We start from the raw sequence: 13182 nt of genomic DNA on the forward strand, positions 1-13182 counted from the left end.
AATTGGAGGTGTATCATTTATTTTTTAAGAATTTTGGGGTGTGCTAGCTAAGCTTGACCTTCAGATAAACATACCCATGTTTCAGCTGTCTCTGCCTGATACTCTGACTCAAGGTGTCAAGTTGTTAGTCACTTCTTGAATTTGAGATCGTGTTCTACACTGCTGAAGAAAAATCATATAGAGTAGGCTCAGAAAGTATCCATATCCCCCCTTCACTTTTCTTATGTGGCAGCCTGATGCTATAGTCATTGAAGTGACTTAGTCCCCTCGTTAAAGAACAGAACTATTTGTAATTTCAGTCTCAAATCTTTTTGAGAATGATAGAGATTTTCTACTATTCTTCTTTGCAAATCCTCTCAGACTCAGCCAGGATGGAACTGTCAGAGAGACACATTTTCAGGTCTCGACAGAGATGTCCGATGGGGTTGTCCCAAAGCCACAGCTGTGATGTCTTTATGGAATTCCTGTTTCCTGGAAGACCAGGAAACACTTGACCCCTGTTTCAATCCAGGGGGTCAGTGTTGACATTGTGGAGGACTATAAATACCTTGGAGTACACATTGACAATAAACTGGACTTGTTAAGGTTGGCTGTGTGGCAGGCAGGCAAGCAGGAGTGGTGGACCCAAAGTGCAGACTCAGACTCAACGGATGAACTCAAAATACTCAGCTTTATTTGCTGGCACAGGGAAACAAGCGTACAAAGCAAAGTAAACTAAACTAAACTGGGAAACAACATAAACTCACGGGAAACACAGCGAGATCCACACAGCATGGGGGACGACGCAACACTGACTCAAGGAAACACAGGGTTTAAGTACACTGGGAAGTAACGAGGGGAATGAGACACAGAAGGAGGGCACAGCTGGGAGAAATCAGAACTAACGAGACAAGGAAGCAAAGCCAGACACATTAACATAAGACACGCACCTCCAAAGTAAAACAGGAAACATAACACAGAGACGCGAATTTGACAAGGGGATACAGCTGACAGGGGAGACAGAGCAACTAGAAAACATAGATATAAACCATAAGACAGAACTTAAGAAACCAGAGACTAGAAATGATAAATGATAACAACTCAAAAGCCCTGGGTCAACGACCCAGGCATTCTAACAGGACTGGGCTAAAAACACCACAGCACTCTACAGAAAAGGCCAGAGTCGTCTCTAATTTTTGAGGTGACTGAGGTCCTTCAACATCTGCCAGAAAATGCTCAGGATTTTCTACAAATCTGTTGTGGCCAGTGCGATCCTCTATGCTGTTGCAATCTGGGGGAGCAGGCTGAGGGTCGCTGATGCCAACAGACTGGATAAACTGATCCGTAAGGCCAGTAGTGTTGTGGGGATGGAGCTGGACTCCCTAAAGGTGGTGTCGGAGAGGCGGATGTTGTCCAAGATAAAGACAATGTTGGATAACGCCTCCCACCCACTCCATGACATGCTGGCCAGTCACAGGAGCGCGTTCAGTGAGAGACTGAGAGTACCGAAAAGCACCAGTGAACGACAGAGGAAATCATTCCTGCCTTTGGCCATCTCCCTGTACAACGCATCCACTTAACACACGATTTACTGCAACAGCTACACACATTTCTTTTTTAGCTATTTATTAATAAATGACTTGTGCTATTCTTAGTTAGTGTATTCTCTGTCTTTGTTAATGTCTGTTTATTATGGAGCACTGTAGCAAAAAAATAAAAAAATAATTTCCCCTAGGGATCAATAAAGTATTCTGATTATGATTCTGAATGATATTTATGTATTAAAAAAAAGCAAAATCAGATATGTACACAAAGTAGAACTCATGCACTTTTGAGTGTCTGCTTTACACATACTGCTACAGTTTCACACACTCGCAGGCAGCTCTCTGCACTGGGAGAAAAATTCCTGCTCATGGAAAAGACTTTGTTTTGACTGTTTGGATGTGGATCCCAAAGAAGGTCAGAATTCTAATGTGATTGGTCAGTGGCAGCGACTGAAAAAATGTTTTAACCATATTTTGTTTAAATTTGAAAAAATGATTTTTGCTGAATAAATCATCAGCAGTTATTGTTTGCTGTGCAGCTTTGGAAATACTGACAAGTGCCACTGGATGATTTAATGTTAAAGACATATTTTAAAACAGAAGATTCAGAGGCAAGTTCTGAAGCCTGTGCATGGCTGGCCCATTAATCTGTTGTACAGTATTACATACTGTAACTTCTATGAGTTAAAAAAAATCATAATGAGAAGCACACATCACTCCAAAGAAAATTGTTTCTTAGTTAACTGAGTAAACTTGATGTTATAAAATGTGAGAAAAAAAAAGTGTTTATGTTGAGTGTGCTTCACTCAGTGAAGAGGCCATCCTCCTTTAGACTCCATCTCCAGAAAGTCAAAAATAAGTCTATTGATAGAAACAGGATCTCTCTCCGAGCACAGAGAGCTACCTGTGAGAAAAAATGACTATTTCTGAGTCCAATCATGTTATTTGTTTTTCTAGATTTTTTATAATCTGCTATGAACCATCCTCACATCTCATCTTTATTGTTGTTTGTTGTTAAATGCAGTGAACAAATGTTAGACATTATTAACCCTTTAAGACCTATAGAACTAAGTCCACCAGAGCTTATATTATATTTCTACATGCTGTAGTGCCATTTTTGGGAGCATTTCACATTGATATACATTAATACAACCATTATAGACAAAATTTTAATAATATGTATGCATTAAGTGCATAGTAATTACATAAATTGTAAAACAGTGTAATAAACTACAAAATAATTTTTAAATCGTTTTTGTTTTTTTTAACATATAATTCTAGAGAAATTTAAGAGGCTTATCCCTAAAAACTATAAATACAAAAAAGTTGCACAAAATAGTTTCAAACCACAGGAAATTCATTTTAAGTGTCTTCATAGTTTTATTTTTGAAATACACCAATTTTTATATACTGCAGGAAAAACTAAAATAAATATTATAATACAAATTTGCAAAAAAAAACAGCATATGCATAAAAATAAACTATTTCCAGCAGTGCAATTTGAGCTCTAAGCATCCCCAAAACAACACAGAAAGTCATAAAATCAAACATAACTTTTAAAAACACCAGTATAGGCTTATAAGGCCCTGATGGTAAAAAGCTACATTTCCGCAAAATGACATCACTTCCGGTTTCGGGCAGGTCATTGCGGACATGTGATAGTTCGCGCTGAAAGATGTAGGAAGTGTTATGAACAGCTGATCGGATCGGCAAAGAGTGTTTCTGGAATATTATGTTTTTGTTGCTGCAAGCGCTTTTTATGCAGTTTTTGCAAAGCTATTTGTGGAAGGAAACTGTGACTTAGGACAAGCTGATGGCATAAGATGTAAGTACAACAACTACGGTGTCATGTGCAAAAGAAATATTGCAATAGCTTATGTGGTTGCAGTGCTACCGGGACTTAAAAGTAGTTACGCAAAATATAGCGTGCCCGCTCCGACCAGCTCTAAAGGGTTAAACCAAACAACCTTTCATTTGTTGGAGCTCTGTCTTTAAGTCATACAGCAGAGCAACACTGAGGCTACAGAGACACCAAATGGAAACAATCAGAGATTTGATTGGTCAGCTCAGCCTTCATGTGTTTCTGCCATGTTGACGTCTCTACAGACAAACAACTAAATTCTTACCTTCTGATAAACGCGATGAAACTTCCTGGGCTGACGGACTTTCTGTTGGAGGAAAGTGTAGGTTGAATCATGAACTGGTCTCTTTAAAAATGAAAACTTGCTTCACTTCAAAATAATGTAAATATAACATTTGTGCTAAAAGAACCTGTTGAGAAAGACGCAAAATTAAAAAGTCAGACTAAAACTGTTTAATACCTTCATAATAGGGCTGGGCGATATGGCCTAAAATCCATGTAATTTGAAGCACGTGCGGTAATGATATATATCGCAATATATTATTTTCTTCTGTATAACGTATTTTCCACACTATAAGGCGCACTTAAAATCCTTTAATATTCTCAAAAATCGAGAGTGTGCCTTATGCATGAATTCTGGTTGTGCTTACTGACCTCGAACCGATTTGGGCGTGCAGAAATCTGTTAAAAAATGTTTTAGTACAACTTTGGTAAGCTGCACTGCTTGATGGATTGTCAGAGCATTATGGCTGCCATGGTGAGGAGCTTCGTGGAGTAATCTGAGTGCAAAACTCTGTCTGCTTCAGATCCCAAAGTGAAACGAACACTGAGAGTTAAAAACGGTGTAAATTCTTTGATTTTTTAATAAAATCATCAGCTTTGCTGCTTTACCAGGTGTAACAATTAAGTTTAACATCCAGGCATCCATGAAAACAGAATTTATTAAATTTAAAAGTGTTACAAGTTAACAGTAACTAAACATTTCATACCATGTTCTGACTGAGGCTGATGAGAAACTAATTAAAAAGTACAGCTCTGCTACCACTTCCAACATAAATGAAGACATAAAACTAAACAGCAGTGGCGTTTGCAGGGTAACTTAAGTTGGACTACCTGGTATATAATGTTGTGCTAGTGACACAGCTATGTTAGCATAACATTAGCACTAGTGGTGCAACGGATCAAAAATCTCACGGTTCGGATCGGATCACGGTTTTAAAGTCACGGATCGGATCAATTTTCGGATCAGCAAAAATAGAAAAAAAAGGACAAAAATTCTACTCGCCGTTTACTTATTTAAGTATTTTTTGCCTATTAAAAAACATTCAACTGAAGACTCATTCCACGCACTTATATAAAAACAAATTAAGGTGCAATATGGATATTATGGACCATGCTGGGCATCCTCTGCACACAGCCATAAACAATCAGAGGAGTCTGTTCAGTGAGAGGTTGCTTCTCCCAAAGTCAAGGACCAGCAGACTTAAAAAGTCCTTTGTCCCACACGCCATCAAACTGTTTAACTCCTCGCCGGAGGGGAAATGGGGACAGAGGAGGGGGGGAACAAGTAGCTGTAGTGCCTTTTCACTGTGCAATAGTTTTTGTTATTATCCAACAGTGTAATAGACTCACAATATTTAAAATGGGCTGTTCCCTTGTATTCTTATTCCTTTTTATTCTATTTATCCCTTTTGTATTCTCTGTATTTATAAATGTGTATATATGGTATATTTCTGCTCACATTCTGCAACTTCTGTCGGTGCTGTGCTACTGGAAACTGAATTTCCTGGAGGAACCCCCCCCCGAGGGATAAACAAATTTTCATCTAATCTAATGTAATCTATAGGGCAGTGCAGGGCTTTGTATCTACCACTCCGCTGTGATATAACGAGCGGTCACGGTCACGTGGCTTTCCGTTGCCCTGGAGCTCCACCCATTTGTAGTTAGAGCAACAGAAGATGCCTGGGACAGTTCAGCCATAACTTTAAACTTCTACTGCTCATACACGCTTGGAACGATCTTGTCACTGAAGTGGACTGACCTGTATTATTCGACACTGTTGAATGTGTTACATAGTTCCGTGACATTTCATACTGCTAAATCATAAAGAGAATGTTCTGTGTAGAGGACCTTGTACTGATAATGGGAGAAAACAGACTACATTCCAGGCCCCCACCTTTACAGAGAGCAGAGACACAAGGAGCCGAGGTCATAACTTAGGCGCGTAAGAGAGAAAACATGTGAATGTTTAGGCTTTTACGACTAGGTGGGGGCCACTAGAGGCTATAAGAAGCTGAGTAACCCGTCACCATTTTGAGACTTGCTGTGACCCTCTGCAGGCAGGTCTCCCCATCACGATGGTCCTTATGCTCTTAAGTGTTGAATTATATGGAAATAAAGTATTGTTGATTGAGCATGTATACACCGAGTATTGTCCTTCCTTCAGCCCAAAGATTAAAACAACTGGGAGATTTTAACAACGCGCAACGAGATATCATAGCGTAGCTCAAGCACGTTCATCACAGTTTAAACTCCTTGTTTTGCACAACAGACGACGGCCTCCTGTCTGCAGCTAAACACCCCATTAGCTTTAGTAATAGCTTTAGCCCGGTTGGACTGGGCAGCAAAGGGCTGCTTAAATGCCGCAAACTCCTCTGCTCCGCCACTTGGACCGCTAGCGCTGACCATAACTACCGCTTGACAGACTGACTGGAATGGGATCGGTTCGGATTTCGGATCAACCGTGATCCGTTGCACAACTATATAAATTTATATAGTTTCTATCATATATTGTTTATATTGCCCACCCCTACTTCATAAAACAAATTGTGATGATGTCATGTCTGCATACCGTACTGAGTGTTTGTTTCTCTTTCCTCTGACTGACCTGCATTCATCTTCTTTAAAATCGACCTTGCCACCTCTATCACGTGGTCTGAATATGCCTGCACCATCACTTCGACCGTTTTCAGTCTGTCTGCGTTCTCCAGCAGGCTCTTATAGATTTTGGTGAAGTCACCTCCAGGTTCATACTGCAGGTAAAAGTGGAAAAGCTTCAGCTCCTCCTCTCCCAATTTCTTCAACATTTCAAGCAGCTGCACTGGTAAGGCCTTCTCCATCTCTGACTGTAAAACATGAGAATATGTGAATCACGGTCTCATCTCATCTATTTTTTTTTTTTTACTTATTTACTATATTTCACAACGTCTAAGGAGCTTGGAAAGAAAAGCGTCTGGACTTCTTTGAGTTGCTTGAAGACGTTTCACTTCTCATCCGAGAAGCTTCTTCAGTTCTAAGGGTCAAATGGTGGAGTGTCCCAGATTTAAACCCCGTGGGAGCTGTACAGTGCAGCGAGGAATGCCCAGACCTCTACATCAGAGAGACCAAACAGCCACTTCACAAGCGCATGGCACAACATAGAGGAGCCACCTCCATGGGACAAGACTCAGCAGGTCATCTGCATCTAAAGGACAAAGGTCACTCTTTGAGGATGCCAACGTTCACATTTTGGACAGAGAGGACAGATGGTTTAAAAGAGGAGTGAAAGAAGCCATTTACGTCCACTGTGAGCGACCATCTTTGAACAGAGGCGGTGGTTTACGACACCAATTGTCTGCCATCTATAATCCAGTTTTGAGATCCCTTCCCAGACGCCTTAACGCCCACTCACATCCTGGGCCATCTGACCTCAGGAAATCACATGATAGGGTGGGGCCAGGTTTAACTATGAGCTTCAAACAGAGGTGATCCAGTAATGCTGCACTAATGAATTAGACTAACTATTCACTTTAGCTAAAGTTATTAAGTTATCCAAAGAGTTGGGATGCTGTGTAAGACATAAATAAAGCTAAAATACAAAGGTTTGGACACCGTTTTGCATGTTTCCCTACTGTAGGGGTCTCTGCAAGCACACAGGGCTCTGAGAGGGTACAAGATAACAACTTTGGAATTCTACTAGAAACAATCAATCATATTTGTTTGTCAAAGCTGAATCCAGGGCAAACTAGGCTAAATTAGCGTTTTTAGCTAGCAGCTACAATAAGCATAAAAGTTACTGTACAGCTATCATTTGTTAACATGATGCTTGTTCTTATACATGTAATACATTTATTACCAACCTGAGAGTTTATCCGCTGGTCATTCGACATGACGAATGACTTCTGAAGTCTTAATTCAGCTCAAGACGCTGTAGATTCCCGTCAGTAACACTTTCAGTCCGCTAGCAAAATGTAGTTCTATTAATCTGCGCTTGAACCGGAACCGGATGTAAGTTCCAAAAAACTGAATTTTGGAACTGAAATTGAATTGTAGAACTGAAACTGAATGGTGAGAGTGAAACTGAAATTATTCGAGAGCTGAATTTTTAAAGGATAAAATGCAGTTTCGAAGCAAATCAATTCATTTTCAAAATATAAAATTCAATTTCAATTTATTGATGATCATTTTCAAACCATAAATTCAATTTCAAATCAGACTAATTCAAATTCAGTTTTCAAAAGCTTTTATTCAAGTTACAATTCAGATTCAATCCGAGCAATTCAAATTCAAATTCAACTTATTCAAATTCAGTTTCTGATGGCACAGATTTCTGCCCATAGGTTGGTCGTCTTTACACTTTCCTTTTGTACAGCACTGGGTGCAGGCTATAGTGTTTGTTCTTTTTCCGTGTGATTTTCTTTTGGGTCCACAGCTGCTGGTAAGGCCTAGTTCAGTGATAGTTTTATTGCAATTTAGGACACTGTCAACAACAAGGCTGCATTCAGTTTTCTTATTGTTTTATACTTTTTTTTGTTTAGATTACATTACATTAGATAAGACTTTATTAATCCCGCTGTGTCATTATTTAAGCCAACCTGCCTCAGGTTGCGCCCTTGAACTTTTTATTTGCTTTTATCCCCCTTTTTTAAAAGATAAATATATTTCCTGGGTATGAAATTCCCCTTGGTGGCATTGTCCTTTTATTATCTTTTAATCTAACCTCTCTGACCACTTAGTCACACATATTTGATTTAGTGGAAGTTACGGCACCAACTGTCAGAGAATCCAGTAATCCAGTTTTGAGATCTCCAAATGTTGATTTTGTTCATCTGGACGTAGCATTTTGTGAAAAACGTTTTGCCACTCATCCAAGTGACTTCTTCAGTCTCCAAAATCAATGAATCAATGAATCAATCTTTATTTATAAAGCACTTTTCATACAAGAATGTAGCACAAAGTGCTTTACATGGTTGAAAGCAGCCCACCCGCCCTCCAACTCACTCCCCACACTCTCAATAACATAAATGATCATGAAGCAAAATCACCACAAACCTTAACTGGGAAATCTAAAGACAAAATATGAGAAAACCTGGACATGTAACATAGAAACATTGTGTAAAGAACATGACGTGAACAACAGGCAACCTGACAATGACACACTGAAAACAGAGGACTTAAATACACAGGAGGTGATTAGGGGAAGTGGGAACACATGGAGGAACAGCTGACTGACATGAGCCTAATGACAGGACAAGGGAAGTGAAACTTAATACAATGAACAAAGAACATACGACTCCTTCAAGATAAAACAGGAAACATGAGACAGACATGATTATACAAACTTGATAACATAAGACAGGCAGTATGAAACACAAAGGGTGAGGGAACTTAAATGCAGGGGTAGAAAAACACAAAGAGAAACTAATAAACAAATGAACTTAGATACCCTAAAGAACTTAAAACGTCTAAATAAACTAAAACTCAAAACGCTGAGTCAATAGACCCAGGAACGTGACAAATTGGGCTGGGCACACATGAGCCAAGTGAGAAAACACTATCAGAGGGAGCCGTCTGCACCGGGAGCCAGTCACAGACCGCAGTCTCCAGGCTGGGCACACAGCAGGAGGGAAGCAAAAAAGCCCCCCAGCCAGTCTGAAACTGAAGAAGTCACTTGGATGAGTGACAAAAGGTTTCTCCCACAAAATGCAACATCCAGATGAATAGACGCCTTAATGCCCACTTAAATCCTGGGCCACCTGACCTCAGGAAATCACATGATAGAGTGGGGCTAGTTTTCACAATGAGCTCACCCAAAACCTTGGCTGATTGTGAAATACACCCATTTTCACACCTTGGGTTGTGTTATTTGGTAGAGTTTAATTGTGTGTGTCCATTTTGGGGGGACACTCCCACAAGGGAAAATGTAGGACTCTCCACCATTGTACCCTAGAACTGAAGAAGCTTCTTGGATGAGAGGTGAAACATCTTCAAGCAACTTGTCCAGATGCTTTTTTCTTTCCAAGCTCCTTTGACATCCAAAAAGTTGGTTCTGTTCATCTTGACATAGCGTTTTTAGTGGGAGAAATGTTTTGTCACTCATCCAAGTGACTTCTTCAATCTCAGGTCATTTCCTTGATCATTAATATGCAGGTTCTCATGACCATTGATCAATGGCCATGAGTACCATTCACAAAAAGTTGGGGAATGGCTGCAATCACAGCATTGTAAGATGAGGACAGATGTACCCTTAGGCCCCCTCCTCGATTCAGAGATGGTGTTTCCTTTTTCCATTTTGACTCTGCTCTCTAACCAGCGTTCCTCCCTGTTCAGAATGTGTACATCCTCATAATTGAAAGACTGTCCACTGGCGTGTAGGTGTAAATAGACTGCAGTCCTGGCCTAAGGTAGCGTTTCTGTGTTGTGCCAACCACTTCTCCAGAGGGTGTTTGGTTTCTCTGATGTATAAATCCTGACAATCCTCCTGGCACTTAACAGCGTACACAATGTTACTCTGTTTTTTTGGGGGTTTTTTTGCTTCCCGATCCAGGATTCAAAGAGTATCAGCAGAGTTATGTGTTGGAGAATTGGACATTCCAGTTATTACAGTTATTACAGTTATGTTAGTCAGTACAGTTATTTAAACTGTATAGACACAGGAGACAGCAGCATCGCTTGATGTTTTCAGTGACCATGTTCCTGGTAAACACAGTTACATTTTTAACCAGTTTTGGGTTTTTTTAAGATTTTTGTTTTTTGGTGTTTTGTTTTTTGTTTTTTTTTTTACTGAAAATCATTTCAAAAACTTCTTAGTCACCGTTATGTTTTATTAAGTATGGTCATTACGGTTTTCTGCTCGGTGACAGGGGAAGTTGACTCTTTAACTTCCTGTGGTCAAAGGCATTAGCTCTTTAGTGTTTCTCCCAAATCAGGACTCACCGAGGAAAAAAAACAAGAAAAAAACAGGAAGTGTGTTTGCTAAGCTGTTGCTATGTGTGCTAATGCCATACAGGCTAGGTTGTGGGGGAAGTATAAAACAGAGAAACCTCAGGCTGTTCTCTTCTTCCTGTTCTGGTCAACGGCCAGCTTCCTGCCCATTATTTATGTGCTAAAAATAAAATACATTTTGATTTGACGTAAAATAATGCATAATGCATCATAGAAAATGTACTCAAATGGAAAAGTCTGTTTTTAAAAATTTTTTATTAGTTTTAATCTTTTAACTTTATGCATCAAGCAAAAATGTAGTTATATGTGACATTCTCTGACTGGAAGAAACGCACAACAGACGCTAATGTTTTTGTCACTTTTTATGGAATCAAACTCAAAATAAGGTCAGTACTTCCACGCTTTAAACGCTGCACGCTCATACTCTATCCTTCACTCGATATATTATCCATTGTTGATCTGCACACAGCTGTTGTCACGAACGTCGCTCTCGCTTAAGTCTCTGTCATGAGACATTCTCGCAAAAAAACCCGCAGCGTTCCTATGGGAAAGTAACTGTAATCTAATTACCGTTTTTGCAATAGTAATCCCTTACTTTACTCGTTACTTGAAAAAAGCAATAATGCGTTACAATGCGTTACTGTAATCCGATGAATCCGATTACACCATCTCTGGTGTCTACCTATCCTCAACAACTCCAAATGTTTCCAGCTGCACATTCATCACATCAGGAAAACAATAGTAGCAAAACTGACCAAAGGCTGAAAACACTCATGTTTGTCTGTGAACAGCATTAATAGAAACATCAGCAAGAACTTTTACATCAGTCCAAAAATAAAACTGTTGACCTGCAGAGCTGCTGCCTCCATCTACAAACTGAACCAAACTCGCAACCCTGTAGTGAAAACTGAAAAGGTTTTCACTGTTATTCCTTTACAGATCATCGGTGTGAAACATTCGAATTGACTCATGATGGAGTCTTTTTTCCTTCAAACTACAAACATCCAGGGCAATAAACATGTCGGTAAACAGCAACTGAAAGTTCCAGAAACAGCAGACAATAAACTCAGCTCAACATTTCAACACTGAAATAAAAATAAACTGTGAACCTGGTATCTGCAGCCATCTTTTATATCCAGACTGGAGTGGAAATAATCACTTGCACCTGCTTAGAGTGATTTAATGTTAATGTAACCAGCTCATAAATCACGTATTGTTATAATTACACAAAATGTGTTCTGAACCCCAAACCATTCCTTTTATACCTGGATTTCATGATGTCCAAGCCCATAGTTATGTTTATTATCAGTTAGAGCCCCTCCTCATCCTTTTCTTCTTCTTCTGTGCTACATACCTATAAATTTGGGGTACCCCTTTGGCCTCTCCGCTTTTCTACAATTCCCCCGCAGGAGAGGTTGGTATTATTTCTTTTCCAACACTGTACAACACACATATAATGTGTATTCAGCCACCCTGATGTTTCTGGTTGTGTTTTCAGTGCAATTATTATGCCAGTTTTTGCAAGATGCTGTAAATGTGTAGCACACATGTGCTGCATATGTGTTATAGGCACTCTCATTGCTAGCATGAATAAATAATTCTTGCTAGTTTAGAAGTTGTGATGGGTTGAGCTATCTCTCTTCCCTATTGTTTGCATTTGGTTGTAGGAGCTGGAGCAAGCAAGTTAATGACTTGGAGTCTTTCCTTTCTTTTTACCTTTCTTTGGTAGGAATGTCGAATTTTGTGTTGTTTTTCTCTTATCTTGTCTCAAAGATGTTCCATGTAAGTTTGTACTTGATGCTTAATGTAAAAATAAACGTGCACCCCTTTTCTACAAATTCCCGTGTGGGAGAGGAGCTGGAGCAGATGAGTTAATTATTCGTAGATCTTTCTTTCTTTTTACCTTTCATTGTCAAACACAACGCAGGAATACACTCATTCGCACAAACAATAAAAGGGGGAAGAGCATTTAACACTTGGCCTCGTTGGTACAGGTGCGAGTCTATTACCGTGAACTATGTGCTGGAACTAAGCTGCACACAGCTGATGCCAGGAAAATATTACAGATTGCTTCACTTACCTTCACGTGGCGCTTCACACAGAGTTATCAGCATCAGTCAGGAGAAACAGGAAGTTCGGGACAGAGAAAGTAAAGATTGAGCAGGAAGAAAACACCCATAGAGTTGTGTGAGGTCACCTTCATAATCACAAGCGTTAGAAACTGTCTGTGCTGCATTCAGGTGCACCTTAGAAACTCCCAAAACCCAGGCAGATTTTCCAGAGGAGATTTTATTTCTGCTGGTTTTACCTGTTTGAAACACAAACACGTGTCATAGCTTTGTTGCTCTTCTTAGTTTGAAGATTCCGCCACTAAATTGATGTTTCTTCAAAGCTACATTCAACATGTTGAAGTCATGAATGAAAATGCAGACTGAGAGTGGATTAGATGATGTTTAAGGTGCGTCATGTGACATGTTCAGTATTGTCACACATGTCTAGATTGTCCCTGATATAGTAACTGTTCAAACACTGATGATTATATTTGAAGAGTAATTACTGATGGCAGCAACGTTTGAAGAAAGCTCTCCGTCTGTG

The 13182-nt window shown here is 39.6% G+C and overlaps 2 protein-coding genes across 2 annotated transcripts in view; both read right to left on the bottom strand.

Moving 5' to 3' along the window:
* The window catches only part of LOC134621491 (NACHT, LRR and PYD domains-containing protein 12-like), a 328927-nt gene that overhangs the window by 178121 nt on the left and 137624 nt on the right, over nucleotides 1-13182 (bottom strand). The gene's annotated exons all lie outside the window — the stretch shown is intronic.
* The window catches only part of LOC135932494 (NLR family CARD domain-containing protein 3-like), a 53360-nt gene that overhangs the window by 36099 nt on the left and 4079 nt on the right, over nucleotides 1-13182 (bottom strand). Inside the window, exon 2 of the mRNA XM_065469982.1 lies at nucleotides 6272-6509. Within this exon, the coding sequence (XP_065326054.1) occupies nucleotides 6272-6509 (238 nt within the window). The remainder of the gene's footprint in view (nucleotides 1-6271; nucleotides 6510-13182) is intronic.

The sequence above is a fragment of the Pelmatolapia mariae genome, linkage group LG3_W (assembly GCF_036321145.2).
Source record: "Pelmatolapia mariae isolate MD_Pm_ZW linkage group LG3_W, Pm_UMD_F_2, whole genome shotgun sequence".
NCBI classification, from domain to species: Eukaryota; Metazoa; Chordata; class Actinopteri; order Cichliformes; family Cichlidae; genus Pelmatolapia; species Pelmatolapia mariae.